The 16,981-nt window shown below is 49.1% G+C and overlaps 3 protein-coding genes across 3 annotated transcripts; 1 reads left to right on the top strand and 2 right to left on the bottom strand.

Annotated features, from left to right (window-relative positions):
* Positions 1-923: 923 nt before the first annotated feature.
* On the bottom strand, positions 924-1,636 carry INS49_013737 (uncharacterized protein; the record flags this gene model as incomplete). The annotated part of the gene is made up of 2 exons (XM_043174432.1): positions 924-1,504; positions 1,582-1,636. The coding sequence occupies 2 exons, from the start codon at positions 1,634-1,636 to the stop codon at positions 924-926; spliced, it is 636 nt and encodes a 211-aa protein (XP_043021377.1).
* Positions 1,637-2,523: 887 nt separating this feature from the next.
* On the top strand, positions 2,524-7,325 carry INS49_013738 (uncharacterized protein; the record flags this gene model as incomplete). Its single annotated transcript, XM_043174433.1, has 2 exons — positions 2,524-6,899; positions 6,980-7,325. The coding sequence occupies 2 exons, from the start codon at positions 2,524-2,526 to the stop codon at positions 7,323-7,325; spliced, it is 4,722 nt and encodes a 1,573-aa protein (XP_043021378.1).
* Positions 7,326-8,151: 826 nt separating this feature from the next.
* Positions 8,152-10,234, bottom strand: INS49_013739 (uncharacterized protein; the record flags this gene model as incomplete). Its single annotated transcript, XM_043174434.1, has 7 exons — positions 8,152-8,180; positions 8,257-8,426; positions 8,826-9,264; positions 9,327-9,695; positions 9,780-9,840; positions 9,951-10,031; positions 10,112-10,234. The coding sequence occupies 7 exons, from the start codon at positions 10,232-10,234 to the stop codon at positions 8,152-8,154; spliced, it is 1,272 nt and encodes a 423-aa protein (XP_043021379.1).
* Between the last annotated feature and the right edge of the window lie 6,747 nt (positions 10,235-16,981).

Genomic DNA, 16,981 nt, shown 5'->3' on the forward strand with positions numbered 1-16,981 from the left:
GCGCACAAGGTACTGGCAGAAAGATCATAATTGGCTGCAGAAGGAAAAATGGGAAGACGCACGGAGTCAGTGGTATTCGCACCGTATCGAACTGCCCAGGTGTCTAGGTATGAGCAACGGTTACTGCTGCTTACGAGTTGCCCTTGGTGAGTGTGACCAATGCCTGGCGTGGTCTATGCAGCGACCCCAATCCCCTCCCTATAGGCAAGCCAAACTCTCCCATTTCGAAACCTAGCACTGGCCAGGAAGTTGTGTATGGTGCAGCTGGTGACTTCGGTCCCCTAACTTTGCTAGCGAGTTAGGGATCAGTGAGCAACTCCAACCTCGAAGTGGTCATGTTCAATTCCTGGATTTGGCAACTTCCGCTGCTCCTTTTTTTTTGAAACTTTTCCCTATCTGAATAGCGAAATGTGCTGTCAGTCTTCATCATCTTCACTGCTGGCTCTCCACAGACCACAAGCAAAGCTTCTTCACAGTACTCGTAGATCGGGCTGATGCCTGCTTCCTCCTCCCCTTCTTCCGGTAGGCTGAATGCACGCAACTCGTCTCCCTACGAATGTAGGCTTGTCCGTTTCTCGTAACTCGAGGTGGGCTTCCTTCCAAGACGAACGTCCCTATGGCAGAGTTGGACTCTTCCAGGCCCGTATGGGCGAGCTGGTGAGCGCACGGCGATCAGTTGCGCCACTCGTCCCTGCCGCAGACTGACCAGCCGACTTTCAACGTATTCGGCGTTCGGAGAGGTTTGAGTCGAATATCACCAGGGCATAATACGACCCGGCTGTTTTGCTTTAAATCTTTCAGATAACACAGAACCCCCTTTCCTTTTCCCGAACGCCGAGAATGTGCCCAGCCGTGGGAGATTTTGGACGTCCCACCTGCAAAAATAAAACCGAGAAAATGCGCAACGGGAAAGATTATTCCTTCTAGCCGCGTCCCCTGCTGAAGCCACCCCTACCACGGCCGCCGCCTCGTGAGAAACCGCCTGAGCCCGAGTTGCCTCGTCCGCCGAATCCACCACCTCCACGGCCACCGCCCCGGCCTCCAAAGCTGCCACCCCTTGACCCTCCACGGCCACCGCGGTCTCCGAAGCCACCGCGACCTCCAAAGCCTCCCCTACCCCTCGCGCCTCCTCGTCCACCGGCGCCGCCGCGGCTGGGCTTCTTGACCTTGGGAAGACCGGCCAGTGGCTTGGGTTTGGGCAGGAAGCGGTCCATAGTCAGGGTCTTCATGCCGTCGATGTAGAACTTGTCGCCAGGCTTGAAACTGGAGGCCTGGATGCCCTCGGAGGGCTTTATCGTGAAGAAGAGTTGGTTGATCGGGCCGAGCACCTCGTCTATCTTACCGACGGAGGTCTTGTTCTCGAGGTACATGATCGCGTTGAACTGGGGGACTCGAGGGTTGATGCTCTCGCAGACCATCTCGCCCTCGCATGAGTGGAGGAACTTGCCCATCTCCTGCACCTCGGCTGGTGGGCCGAAATCGCGTTGTTGGAAGCCGCCTCGGCCTGTGACAAAACGTATGGTTAGCTATATGTGGTCGCATGCAGGTTGAGCATCTTTTGGTTGGTTGATCAGGACGTACCACCACCCCGGCCACCAAACCCTCCGCGACCTCGCGGAGCTCCTCTGAACGACATGACGACGTCTATTCGTGGTTTATTCTGACGTCACGAATTATTTCGTCGAGTCCTGGCCGTGTTTGCGGTGGCGTGTCGTTTTATTGGGGGACAGATTTATTGGGCTGTGCTGTCTGCAGTAAATTTTGAGGCATCGAGAATTTCGTGGAGAAAGTTTGCTCGGCCGGCAAGCGCACTTATGGCTTGGCCTTGCTATTTTGAGACTAGCTCACATGAGCGGCGGGCCGGCAGGGATGCCCCACGTCAGGTACTGCGCGGTGCGGTTCCTGCCCGCCAGGATATCAGATTCCACACTCGTACAGTATTTGGACGTCGGAGAACTGATCAACAACGAGAACTCCATGAGGAAAAAATTTGCTCGATTGAAGGCCGCAAGACACATGATATATGACAGAGACTCATCCTAGCTGTACCGGTAGAATAGGTACCTGTGTACCTGGATGGGCACTGGCAACCAGCGTTGCTGGCTTGCACAAGGCGGGGCGCGGGCGTGTGAGTTGATTGGCCAAAGCTTCCCAGGCCTGCAGCGCCAGTGCAGGGTCCAAAGAGCCTGACGAAACTTCAGAGCAGTCGCGTCTGCTACCGTGTGTGGTCAGGGAGCCGCAGCCTGGCCATCAAAGTAAACAACCCCCCCATCCGCCCGCCCTCACCCACGCCCACCACGACGCGACTTGCTTCTGCACTCCCCAAACCAACACGGTTTACAGCTGCTCCCTACTAATAAAGAGCCCACTCACATCTAGCTTTCTACTATCCAATTGACCCATATGTCCTTCTGTATCAAACACACCACCACGCGCCTAGCAGTTGCAAAGCTATCAACGACGCGTCTCCCGGCGTTGCTCGTGCCCGGCCTCATCACCAATTGATCCCCGCCCATACCCACCATGGTGCAGCCCGGCATAGGGCTCGACACGCCCAGGACAAATGTCGGCGACGCGACATACCTCGATCGGGCACCAGACTTCGACATCACTCAAGAACCTTCCTTCCAATCCCCAAGCAAGGAGCCAAATGTCTTCCAGTCTCTGCGCAACGGCACAGCCCGTCCAGGCCTGCGGACACCTCGCGGTGCGAAGAACCGTGCTCCCTTCTCCGACAGGATGAACCTCCCCGGCGGCATTGGCGGTGCCGAGTTCACCCCCCTCCTCAAGTCTGCCACGCGAAATAGTGCCCGCCGGCGCAGTGGCAAGGAAAACGGCCTCACCACGCCCGCGCTGGGTAAGATCAGCGAAGATATGACTCCCATACAGGTCGGTGAGAGCAGCATGTATAGATCCAGAGACCAGTCATACGTAGACCGCACGCCATTGCCAGAAGCCGACAGCGATAGTACCGCCTCGACACCAATGATCATGCGACGCGGCAAGGGCGGAGACGGAGGCCCCCTGCAGGACGGCCAACAGCTCTCCCTTCGCGAGCAGGAGAGCGTCATCGACAAGATCGAGAAGGAGAACTTTGGCCTCAAGCTCAAGATCCATTTCCTCGAAGAAGCACTGCGGAAGGCTGGGCCCGGCTTCGGCGAGGCAGCTCTAAAGGAGAACACCGAGTTGAAGGTGGACAAGGTCACCATGTCACGGGAACTGCAGCGCTACAAGAAGCATCTGACGTCGGCGGAGAAGGATCTCGAGAACTATCGACAGCAGATGGAACGAATGCAGGAGTTGGCACGGAACAAGCAAGGATCGCACGAACACTCAGCCGAGCTCGAAAAGCTTCGTCGGGACTTGGGCGAGAAAGATGCAGATCTGGAAGACATGCAGCATCGGATACAGTCAGACCTACAAAATGTCGACAGGGTTGCGAAGCTCCAAGACGAGATCGGCGATCTCGAGGCTGATCTTAGAGAGAAGGAACGAGCCATCAGTGAGCGTGACGACGAGCTGGACGAGTTGAGATCAAAAGCCAGGCAAACCGACCATCGAAGCCAGGATGAGGTTGATCAGCTCAAGGACGACATTGAAGACCTGCAAGCCAATCTCCGTGAGAAGGATCGAGTCATCGGCGAACACGAAGATGAGCTGGGTGATCTCCGATCCAGAACTCAGCAAGCGGAGGACAGGGCAAAGAAAGCACAAATACGCATGATCGAGCTTGAGGAAAAGGCACAGGCCAGCGACAAGCTCAAAGAGGCCAGAGAATCCATCCAAGATCTCGAAGCAAATGTTCGAGACCTGGAACGACAAGTTGATGACGCACAAGAAAAGCTGGAAGACGCCTTGTCAGAAAAGGAACGTGCAGAGGCTGATCTCGAGGAACTCCAAGAAGAAATGGCCAACAAGTCAGTAGTCACGAAGGGCTTGCCAAGGCAGCTGGAGGAGAAGCTTGCACGACTCCAGGATGAGGTCGAGGCAGGTCGTCACGACTACGAATCACTGGAAAATCAATTCCATACCAAGCAGGCAGAGATCGATGATTTGAAGTTCAAGCTGAAGGATTCTCGCCAAGAACGAGATGCTTCGGAACACGAGCGGCGAGCAATTGCTACCAGGATGGAGGAGCTTCAGGCGGACTTAAATTCCAGGACCGACGAGAAGAACCTGCTCCAGAGCCGGCACGATTCTTTGACTGCTGAGTCCGCTTCTCTGCAGCGAGATGTTAGTCGCTTGCAGAAGTCGATGACAGATCTTCAAGGCGATCTCGAACAAGAACGACAGCACTCGTTAAGCATCGAGCGGGAGCTTAGAGCGCAGTATAAGGCCGACTTCGACAAATTGAACAACGAGATTTCTGACTTGCAAGCTGAGGTTCGTGAGAAGGAGAACCTCTACGATAACGACTGCGAAAAATGGGAGACTGAGCGCCACAACCTCGAGTCAGAGCGCGATCGGGCAGAAGAGCGCGTACTCGGACTGCAGAAGACAATCGAGAGATTGAGAGATGCCGAGGGCAGTCTGAACGACAAAGAATCCAAGCTACAGCGAGCCCTCCAGAGTGAGACGGATCGGCACCACAACGAAGAGGCAGTCCTCAGCAGACAGATTCTTGACCTTCAGCAAGATCTCTCTGATCGACAGCAGATTCTTGAGGACCTCCGGAGCGAGCTCTCTGCTGTACGTGACGAGCTTCGACAAGCCCAATTGGACAAGCAGGCAGCAGCCGAAAAGGCCGAGGGCTTGGAAGACGAGGTCGAGGTCCTTCAGGTTGCTCTGGACGAGGAAAGCGAGAAGTCAGCCCAGGAGATTGAGACCTTGACCAAGGAGTGCGATGAACTGCGTCAGCAGCTCAGAGAGTTGCGCCGAGCTTCGGAAGCTGCCCATGCTTCAACAGACTCCTCCCGCCAGACCGCCGAGCTGAACGCAAAGGCAATGGAGCGTCTGGAGAAGCAGCTCGACGAGTACAGGTCCAACCTGTCAAAAGCTACTCAGGAGAAGAGAGTCAGCGATCGGGAATGCGAAGAACTGCGACAGCAGCTTAGGGAGCTACGCAGGCTCACCGAGTCCGCCAAGGCTTCAACTGATGCATCCCACGAAGAGGCCGAGTACAACGCCAGAGCAGTCCAGCGCTTGGAAAGCCAACTTGCTGAGTTCAAACGCAACATCGCTCAAGTCACACAAGAGAAGAAGGACATCCAAAGCCAACTGACCAGCATCAGGGGTGAGCTTCACTCTGTTCAGACACGACTTGCTGAGACACAGGCAGAACGAGATGAAATCGACGCCGAACTGCAGCGCTCCAAAGAGCAGGATAACGACACATTCCAAATCGACCAAGAGAGGATCAACCTCCGAGCGACAAAAGCACGTCTTGAGAACGAGATTCGCCGTCTCAAGGAGGACAACAGGTCTCTAGCGGACCAGCGAGACTCGCTGGAGAAGACTCTGGAGGATGAGCTTGACAAGGCGGAGGCCGAGGAGGAGCGTCTGAACCAGGAGATCCTCTCACTGCAGACCAAAGTCAGACAAGGCCAGGTCCCAGATACCCAGGACGTGTCCAAATCCCGACGCACCATCCGAGAACTGGAGCGCAAGATTGCGAACTACGAGCATCAGCTCGCCCAGGCCACCATTCCGATCAACGCTCTGGAGGGCAATAGTGAGCTATCGCTGATCAAGCGTGACCTTTCCGCAGCGCGCCAGAAGGAGCTTGAGTTTATGCAAAAGGAAGGTGACCACAGAGCCCAAATCCGGGGCCTGAAGCGCCAGATTGGTGACCTCGAGCGACGAGCGCATGAAGCGGACATCTCACGCATGGTTCAGTCACCTCTGTCAGAGAATGCCTCTGCCCGCAAGGCCGAAGTCTCAGAGCTTCGTCACCAACTCTCCACCGCCCACCAGTCGATCAGCGAGCTGAAGAAGAAGCTGCGTGAATCAGAGCGTCACGCGGCATCAGTGGAACGCGATCTCCAGCGCCACCTTGAGAATGTCGAGGATGAAAAGATGGCCTTGGAGCAAGCTCTCGAGGATGCGCAGCTGGCAGCGGAGGAGGCCAGGGCCGATGTTCATGAAGCATCAAACAAGTACAAGCGCAAAGCTGAAAGGTACAAGAAGGAGCGCGACTCAGTGGCCGACACCCTGGCAACCACCCGCCGCGACATGCGCAACCACATGCACGACTCCAGCATCACCTCCAACATTAGCAGCGTGGGTAACGGCACCGTGACAAGTGAAATGACGCGGGAGGAGCGCCATGACCTCTACTCGATCCTCCGCAAAACACAAATTGACGCGGAGGCCTTGGAGCGAGAAGTGCGGGAGCACAAAGAAGCCCTCGACGAGCTTGTTACACTCGAGAAAACCCTGCGCGTCAAACTTGACCGGGCCAGATCCGAGCGTGCACAGTACCGCTCTGACGTAGAGAAGTTGCAGCGCGACTTGAAACATGTCAAGAAAGGCAAGGACGAAGCCGAGAAGATGGCCGAAGCAGCCAAGGCAGCGGCAGCTGTGGCCCGCGCCCGCGCCACTGTGTCCTCTGTGTCCGCTTCCTCCTCGTGGAAGGGCAAAGCAAAGGAAGGCAGCGAACCAGTGCCACGGGCCGTGGAGCTGGAAGAGGTGGACGACGAGGACAGCGCCGCAGAAGCCGCTAACGACGACAACGCGGCGCGCGTGATTCACTTCCGGGATGATAACGACACCCAGGTGCACACGGACGCGATCGTGCGGGCAGCCGAGGCGGCGGAGCACCGGCACGTCAAGCAGATGCGCGGCATGACCATGCAGATGGAGTGGATGCAGGCGCGGTGGGAGAGGGAGCTGCGGATGCGGGACGACGCGGCCTTCGCGAAGAAGTACCTGCAGCTGGAGCTCAGCTCGAGGGATGCCTGGTACGTGACAAGATGATCGCGCCGGCGTTTACTTAGTGGAGTCTGTCTGTGTACACACCGGATGCTAATCGAGAACATAGTAACCAAGCGGACCTCCTCAAGCTCGAGGGCGTCTTCAAGCAGCTGGGCATGAAGGAGCGGCCGTACTCGCACGTGGCGGCCCACAACGAGCGCACCAACGCCAAGCGGCCCTTCACGCTCAAGCGGCTGGCGATCGCGCTGCGCTTCATCGCGAAGCTGCGCATCGCCTCGCGCGAGTGGCAGAAGCACGAGAAGACGCGCAAGATGCTCGCCGACAAGTGGGAGAGCTACAAGCGCGAGGACCGCATCCGCGCCCACCAGCTGCGCTTCCGCGAGGCCCGCGCCGCGGCCGCGTTCGTCCCTTCCGGCGGCGGCGGGAGGCTTAAGGGGGTTGCGCTGCCTTGAGTGTTGGCCGGCCTGGGCTGTTACCGTGGAGTTGGGGTGATCGAGGCTGGGGCATGGCCATGAGTGTTGTTGTACGCACCAGGGGGCAGGGGGTGACTTTTTACCAAAAGACATTGATTGGTTGCATAGGCGAAGGGGAGTTAAGGACTGGCAGCTGCATGTAATATGCGTTCATGCATAGATTCTGGGCGTTTTATTTCCCGTGGTCAGGACAAGGGTGGGTCGGCCTGGCCGCGAACGGGACTCTATGACGAGACATGAGGTTGTCCTTGTACATCAACATTTTTCCGTTTTCAAGGCCGAACAAGGAGCGACGGGAGCGTTCCCTTGAATTATGCCAAATGAACAATCAAGCGACGTTGTCTTTCCATTCTCCCCACGTCTCATTTTTCAACGGTCACAGAGGAGCAGACGATGAGGATCCAAGCGAAACCTTGATGATGATGATGATGATGATGATGCTTGGAGATATACTAAATGTTGACCCTTCCCAATGCTATACACCTGCTCATATCCAATAGTAAAACCGTTTCCATGCCATCGTCCCGGAACTTCGTAACTGATGACTCGTCCTCGCTGGGTCACTCCCAACACTCGTAGAAAGATGGATATGACCCTTCGCTGTTTTGTGGGGATTACCACCAAGATTGACTGGTGGAATGATTGATATTCAACAACTCCGAACTTTTCTGCCAGCCACACGCTTCCGCCCGTTTTGGTGTGCAAGTCCGCGCACCTCCGGGTTCTGCATATACAATTATTCACAAGTCATGATTGTGTCACGAAACACCTTGCTTCTTTTTAATGTCGTGCCCAACTGGCTCTCCTACATCACGAAGAGGAGGTTCGTATCTACTCGGAGAAGACAGGGTCAGTATGGTCGAGTTTTTACAGCCGTCCCAAGCGGCGCGGTGACCGTCATGTGACTCACTAAGAGGGTGGCTGCTCGAGAGTTGAGGCCGTTGGCTGTATTTGCTGGCGAGCTCGTCGCGGATACTGTTGAGCAGCTGGACGTAGCTTTGTTGCGGGTTCTTCTTCAGGGCGGTGATGAAGGCCCAGGACATGGCGCCGGTTGCCTGGGCGGCAATGGTTGCGTCGGCTCTGATGATAAGGTCAGCAGGTGTGAGCGTAAAATGACAGTATAGCATTGCGCGGGAAGAGATGTGGCCGTGAAGCAGTGAAGAGGCGATCACGGATGAGAGCTCTCCCTGGTAGATGAGTTTCGTTGCAGGGTCATCGCCTTCGAAGTACCCACTCCTCCGCTGTATCCTTCGGAGGCCAACAAAATCCTCGAACTTCAAGAGAAAATAACCGAGAAATAGAAAGAAAATGAAAATAAATTGGGAGCAATCTTGGGAGCCTTGGTTTCCTTCTCCGGCACCTCGATGTTTGAATCCCAGACAGACGCCAAGCTGTCCATGGTCCCTGCGCAGCCGAATGTATAACAGACGAGACCAAAATACGGTCAATAATAAAATAGACAACAAAAGAGATACGTACGAGGTCTGGTCATCCTTGCTACCTGAAAGCATGATAACGTCTGCCGGCGAAGTCTTTGTGGCAATAGTACGGTTATGAGCGTCCTCCCCATTGGTGGCCTTCTTGAAGAAACCCATGCCCTTCTTGATCATGCCGCCGATATCGCCCTGGCTGTAGGAGGCGATGACGCCCAGCAGGCCCTGACCGGCCTCCTTGGCCAGGTTAGGCTCCTTGAGAATGCCCTGGGTCGAGTAGATGTACGGCAGGTCCAACGCTGTGCCCGAGTGGCACGAATCGAAGATTGCCGTCAGCCGGGTGCCGGGCTGTAATGGCTTGACTAATATCCTGTGCATCTCGTCGTCTGTGATGTGCCCGACCTGCCGGAAATCGACCGGATATATCACCTCGTCATAACCGTCCTCCTCGTCGCCGTCCAGGTCCTTTGTCTGTCCACCGTGTCCTGCGTCTCTGTCAGCAAACGCGGCCCAAACGGGGTCCAAAGGGCCGGAAATGCGGGCGCACCTGAGTAGTGGAAGAATAACGAGTCGTTGGGGCGGGCGTCCTTGACGAGCCAATGCATTGCGCGCAAGATGTTCTGCTTGGTAGGCTGGCTCATGGGGTTCTGCTGGTCGTCGGTGAGCAGGACCATGTCCTCCCGCTTGTAGCCAAAGTGCTCGACCAGGTACGCGGACATGTTGCGCACGTCATTGATGCAGCCTCTCAGCTGGCCGCGCTGGCCGAAGTAGTTGATGCCGACGAGAAGGGCCTTCCGGCGACCATTGCACTGCGAGTACTGGAATGCATAGTTGGTGGGGGCGCCGGTGCCAAAGTGCTGTGGGGTGGCTGGGGGTGGGCGAGGAGCATGGCCGTACGAATTCGAGGGCGGTGCGTCTGCGTGGCGAGCATTGTGTTAGAAGGGGGCCAACGTGCCAGAGGGCGGGTTCCGGTATGCTCGGGCGGGGGGGAGCTGCTCACTTGGTCGGCCGTACTGGCCCTGGTGCGGCGCGTTGTAGCCGTACTGCTGCGGCGGTGGGGGCTGTGGAACACGAGCACGGTCAGCTATGGGAGGCGATGTGATGCGATGTCGTGCGGCTTGGGGAGACGGGGGTGGGCTTGGGGAGCAGGCGCGAGGTAAGTCGTACGTACCCCACCGTTGAAACCGTAGGGCTGAGGCGAGGACTGATAGCCATAGCCAGGCTGGGGCGGAGGGGCGTAGCCGTTGTAATTCTGTTGCGGAGGACTGGTGCACAGGGGGATGCAGTGGTCAGTGGAGAGTTCGTAAAAGAGAGGGCCATGGCAGGTCAGACAAGAGGCAGAGGCCCAGGAAGAGACAGGCGAGAGTCATACGGGTAGTAGCCCTGGGAGGAGGGGAAGGCTCCTGGCGGGGGCGCGCCGCCGTACGAGGTTTGGTAGCCGGGATAGCCAGACATGACGGCGTTCGCTGGGTGCTGGGAGCTGCGTCGTGCGTCGTGGGATGTGGGGGGAAAGAAGCTTCTTTGCGCACCCTCTTGCAGAGCCGTCGAAAAGGATTAGATGGCTGGAAGAGGGCGGCGCGGACGGCGCAAGATGAGGCCAGGCGAGCCGGCGACGCGACGTGATGCGATGCGATGCGATAAAAGGGCGTAGTATAGGTCACGACGTCAGAGCCCGACCAGCCTGTGAGTCGGGTGGGTTTTTGGAGCGGGCTGAGCAGCTGGGTGGGTTGATTATGGATCACCCGAGGTGGCAGGGCAGCGCAGCAGGGCAAGTATATGAGCGTCTATGTACGTATAACGCCGGACCGGGGGGGCAGGGCAGGATTTGTTCCTTCTTGTTCGCCCGTCTCGAAAAGAATGTAGAATGTTCTTTGATCGTCTCCAGTGACGCGGCGGTGAGGAGGGTCGAGTGAGACACACACACGCAACGATGGGATGGGGGTTGAAGATCAAAGATGAAGAAAAGGTCCCCAAGGTTAGTTAAAGGGTCCTTCCTTTGTCTAGTGGCATTGGGGATGCATGTCCAGATCTTTGGCCCAAGCCACAGTCACAGTGTGGGTTCCGTGAATAGAATACACGGTTGCTTGCGACGGGACCTAGACGGTCGTGTGCTCAGACCAAGCCCACGAGGAGCCAAGGCTCTAGGAGACACGGGGACGGGCAGCATGGGGGGAGGGGGAGGGAGTAGGGGAAGTAAGGGGAGCATCATAGGTGGGGAAGGTGCTGCGAAGGCGCAGCGCCTTGCGGTGCGGTGCGGTGCAGTGCTGTGCTGTGCTGGTGGTGAAGCGGGAGGAGGACTAGTAGGGAGGACTGGAAGGAGGAGGAGCGCGGCTTCACAAGGTTTGGTTGGGCATGAGAGCATGGGGACGGGGGACATGGGCCTGGAGTGGAGCGGAGAGGGAAGAACGACGGATCGCCCCTCGGCCCCGGCGGAGGCAGTGTACGCAGTAGACTACATGACGCTCTGCCCAATCTACTGTGGGGCCGTCTTGCACTCCATGTACCATGTACCAAGCCTCCCCACCTCCATCCACCCGTTACTCTCTGTGTGCGAACTCTACACTCTACTGCTTGCACATGTATCTCGTTGAGACGATGCGATGCGAGAGCAAGAGCAACAGAAGAAAACCTTACCCAGCCGGCAGTCCATGACCCACGCATTGCGCACTGTGCCTGGGTGCCGGCCTGGGCAACAAATGCATCATTATTACTATTTCTCCCCGGAGATGTCGATGTCGATGCCATCATCAAATTGCATGCGTAACTGAAGTTGCATGTGTCGGCTTTGGCCGCAAGGCGAAGCACTGCCCGGCAGTCTGTTAGTGCAATGCCACCGCCGATCAAAGCCGCAGCCGCCAACAGCCCAAATGCAATGCCACCTGCAACATGCACGCCTCACTCATCACTCACCCTCACACTTCAAGATTTTGATTTTTTTCTACCCCAGTCATCCGCCGTCCTAGCCGGGCGTCTCCTGTACCTGCCAGATGCAACCATCCGGCCGGCCAGGTAATCTCAGACAATCTGCCATTCTGTCGCTGTCCTCCTATCGTGGCCTCCTTGAAAAGTCCGCCCGGCCTCCCCGTCCCTTCTCAGCTGTTGATGCCTCGGTCTTCAATCTCCATCTGATCACTTCCGGACACGGCTCCCTCACCGAGACAACGAGAAGCACCGAGCGTGTGTGTGTGTGTGTGTGCAGACAGCGTGCGACAAGTGGCACACCCTCAGAAAAGCCCACTCATCATTGATAATGGCCAACGCGCCGGCCCGTCTGCGCCTGGTTTCTGCGCCTGAGTCCCCTAGCATTCCACAGCCCTCGGAGGTCGGCTTGCCCTGCCCTGTTTCTTGTCTGCAATGCCACTCCTGCAACTCCTGGGCCTCCCCTCTGGGGAAGAGCGCGGGAGTGCCGGCGCCGGCTGAGGGACACACGTCGCCTCGGTGCGTTAACAAGCCAATGACGGGAGCCCGGCGAGCCCAGAGCCCACACCTTTCGTTCGTCCTTCCTGCCGCCCGCAAACGTCCCTGGGGGCCATCTCCAGGAGGCTGCTACGCTGCCGCCCACGCCCATCACACCATCGCGGCCCGTGCCTGGAGAACGAACCCACACCCTTGTATGGTTCGCTCCTCCCATCACACCCAAGATTGACTCTTATCTGCTGTTCCACCCGCATTTACACAGGTACAGTCGTACCGTGTGTCCTCAACAACCGAGGCTAAACTTAGCTCACATCAGCCGCCTCGCCGTGGCGCGGTGCTTAATCTTGCCACCATGGCCTAGGCCCTACCTGTCATCGCGATGCCTCCTTCATTGAACTGAAATGGTGTGGGGTGGTGGGGGGGGGAGGGGGCTCTCTCCTGGCTCTGAAGCCGAGTGGCCCACGAGGTAGGTGATGCGTTACTCCATGGCCAATAAGACGAGAATGCATCGACACGCCTGGCACACACATGCGTTGGCCTTTGGAGCAAGACAGGCGACTTGGCACCATTAGGCTTTCAACGTTGTTTAATTCCCTACCGCGCCACTTGTAATATTACACAGTAACCACTAACCAATCAAAATTGATTGCATTGAATTGCAAAGAGTCCCTTCCACAGACAAGGTCGCCGAGGTAGGTTCTAGCGCCTCGATATGCTGCGAAAACTAATAAATGTGACTGCGGCTCGGAATGGGTGACACTTGCAGGCGAGCGTGCCAGCAAGCTTCTAAACCGGCAAACTAAACGAAATGAAGTTTACAGCTTGAGATCTCGGGATGCCAGAAAATCAACAGCAAGGCCTCCCCTGCATAAGCGACTCGACATCCAAACTCGTGTTTTATTGAGCTATGCTTTGCTCCTTGCCCTTTTGCCGTGGCGTCAGGAACCCGAGCAGCCAGGGCTTGAAGCAATCGACCCGGCCTCGAAGAATTCTTACTCCAACAAGCATAATGAAGATCGGAATCTCAGCCTGGTTACACCTCTGAAAGCCCTGTGTCCATTATGATGTAATTGCCATATTGGAGGGGTTTTCAAAGGAAATCTTTTTCTCTGGTGTAGAAGCTGATACAACGTCTCCTCGAACAGGCCGGGACGGCACTCTCTTGTCATCCACAATGAAGAACCAAGTTCATCATCAGCAAAAAGGCCTAAGGTTTTCCGGACCTGTCTCAGGTACCTTACATGTTCCAATAATAGGGCATGTGGTATCTCAGCCACCAGTGTAAACAGGAATATTTATAGCACCTATCCAGCCAAGACATGCCTGCACCGCGTTGAGGAATTCAGCACATAATTACAGGGCTTGTCAATGAGGCTACAGGGTAGAGCCGAAGCTCCATGTGTTGTTCCAATGTTACGAATGCTCTCAAATTTGTTTCGCTGAGTAATGATGATGTTCAGCTCTCTACCGGACTGGTGGGCAATTCCGAATCCTGGCGGTGTCTAAACTGCATGCTATTGGATGCCATCTCGCTCATTTCTAAAATCTATTCCTCTTCGTAAAGCCTCTTCTGAGCTTCCCTGAAATTGAGCTTTAGCCCCTGAAAGTCGGCCACCGACCCGATGTTCCTAAATATCACATCCCTCCGCACCGTCCACACATGCTAATAGTTGATGTACTAGAGGCCAGGTGCGGTTCCGCAAATTTAATATTATACGGCCCTTTGCACACTATAAGGATAGTATTAATTTTGCCTAGCCTTTAAATTGCCAGGCAAGGGGGTTATAATTATATTATTAATTAAAGGGGCCTTTAAGGAATTATATTAAGAAATAAGCATAATTAAGGAATAACTTATTATTATATAAAAGGTTATTTAAAAGTAAATAAAGCATTAAAAGGTTAAAAAATAAATAAAGTAAATAAAGTAAATAAAGTAAATAAAGTAAATAAAGTAAATAAAGTAAATAAAGTAAATAAAGTAAATAAAGTAAATAAAGTAAATAAAATAAATAAAGTAAATAAAGTAAATAAAGTAAATAAAGTAAATAAAGTAAATAAAGTAAATAAAGTAAATAAAGTAAATAAAGTAAATAAAGTAATAAAGTAAATAAAGTAAATAAAGTAAATAAAGTAAATAAAGTAAAATTATAATTATATATATATATAACTTTTTTTAAAAATAATTTTAACTTTATAAAATATTTAATTTAATTTTAATTTATATTATATAAAATATATATTTATTTAATAACTTTATAATAATATAATTTTTATAAAGTTAAAGTTATAAAAAAGGTTATATATAATATTATATAAAATATTAAAATTTTAAAGCTTATAAATATATATATATATATATATAAATTTTTAACTTTTATTTATAAAAAGTTATAATAACTTTAATTTTATAAAAAATATATTATTTTATAAAGAAAATAATTTATATAATAATATATAATATAAAATAAAGTTAAAAATTATTAATAAAAGTTATATAAATTTATATATTTATATATAAAAACTTTTTATAATTTTAAAATAAAATAAATAAAGTTATTATAATTTAAGCTTTATTTATTATAATTAATTAATAAGCTTTAATCTTATAAAAATAAGCTTTAATATAAATATAAATAAAAAGCAAACTTTTTTCTTTATACTTTAAATATAAATCTTATTTAAGTATTTTTTAATAAATAACCTTAAGTTAATTTATAATATATATTTAAAATCCTTTTATATTATAAACTTATAATATAATTATATAAAACTTAATATAATAAGATTTAAAAAAAATAATAATAACTTATTAAGGTTTTTTTTATTTTAAAAAACTTTTATTTTAAGAATATTTAATAATTTAATTAATAAAAATAAAGATTAAGTTTATAATAAATAAAGAAATAATTAATATTAAAAAAGCTTAATTTTTTTATATATTTAATTATTTAAAAACTTTTTATAATTAATTTTTATTTTATATTAATTTTATAAAGATATTTAAGGGGCAGTTAAAAAGCTTTTTAAAGAATATAAATAAGTATATAAGTAAAAAACCTTATTAATTGCAAGCATTTATTAAGGCTTTAAGCCTTATACCCCTTAAACATAAAACCCTTACCTTATAATTTCCATAAAACTTCTTCCTTATATAAAAAGTAGCGCCGTCTTAATTTAAATTAACATATTAAAAATAACTGCTTTATTTTTATATTTCCTTTTATAATAAAAAAGATTTACCTTATATTTAAAAACTTATTTAAATAAAAATATATTAAGCTTAACTTAATTATATTATAATAATATTATAAAAAAATAATAAAATTTCTTATTTAATTTAATTAATTAACTTATATAATAAAAGCTTAAAATTAATTAAATAAATATAAAATATTATTAATAATTAATAATTTAACTTTTATAATAAAAACTTAACTTAATTATAAAATAATTAAATATATTTGAAGCCTTTTACTTTACTTTATAATAATATAAAAGCATTTTTAATATTATAATGTTATGGGCTAGCCTTGGGTTGTCTGCCGTAAGGTATTTAAATAGGGTTTATATTTAAAGTATAAAGGAAAAGGTTTACTCCCTATTTATACCCGCGCCAAAGCCTATTCTTATAAAGCCAAAGCCTATTAACTAATTACAATAAGCAAAGCCTAAACCATAATATATCCTCTTTCTTTAAGTCCTTATAATAAGCCCTAAAGGGCAGCTATATAATAAAAATAAAAAACGCTATGATTTAATTATGAATTAAACATTGCTTTTTGCCTAGCTATTTAATTATACCTTAATGCCCTTTTAATTATGCTAAAGGCCTAGCTTATTATTTATAATTAGCATGCTTTAACCCTTATAATTTAATATGCTAGCTAAAGCAAGCTAATAAGAAATAATTATTTAAGCGCAAGCTAGTAGCTAAATTAATAGCATTTTTATAATCCTTTAATATAAGCCTTTTATATAAGCTCCCTTACTTAAAATCTTAAAACTATGGATTTATTATATAATTTATAATTAATTAATACTTAATTATAAGTAATTTGCTTTATTAATAGGAATTTCTTAAATTTTAAGCGTTTTTATAACGTTAAATTAATTAATATATAATTAATTTACTTTAAGCTTAAGCTAATGCTAAGTTAGCATTGCTTTTAAGCCTTACCTTATAAAAAAAATTTTACGCCCTTTTAAATAAATTCCTTTCCCTTGCTAACCTTAATTAATAAAAGCTATATTCTTATTTTCTTATAATAATTAAGGTAATTATGCTTATAATAGCTAAGTTAGCTATATATAAAATATTTAACTTTGCTTATTAAGATTATTATAATATTAATATTTATTGCTTTATTATTTTAAAATTAAGTATTATCTTTCCTTATTATAATATTAAAAACATCCTTATATTGCTATAAGGTAAAGTAAAAAGCCTTAAATATATTTAATTATTCTTTATAATTAAGCTAAGCTTTTGCTATAAAGGTTAAGCTATTAATTATTAATAATATTTTATACTTATTTAGCTAACTTTAAGCCTTTATTATATAAGCTAATTAATTAAATTAAGTAAGAAATTTTATCATTCCTTTCTTATAACGCTATTATAATATAATTAAGCTAAACCCAGCATGCCTTTGCTTAAAAGGGTCCTTAAACATAAGGCAAACCTTTTTTAAGAAGCTTTTTAACTGCCCCTTAAATATCTTTATAAAATTAATATAAGGTAAAAATTAATTATAAAAAGTTCCTAGCTAACTAAATATATAA

Source organism: Diaporthe citri (genome assembly GCF_014595645.1).
Source record: "Diaporthe citri strain NFHF-8-4 chromosome Unknown scaffold_7, whole genome shotgun sequence".
Lineage (NCBI taxonomy): Eukaryota > Fungi > Ascomycota > Sordariomycetes > Diaporthales > Diaporthaceae > Diaporthe > Diaporthe citri.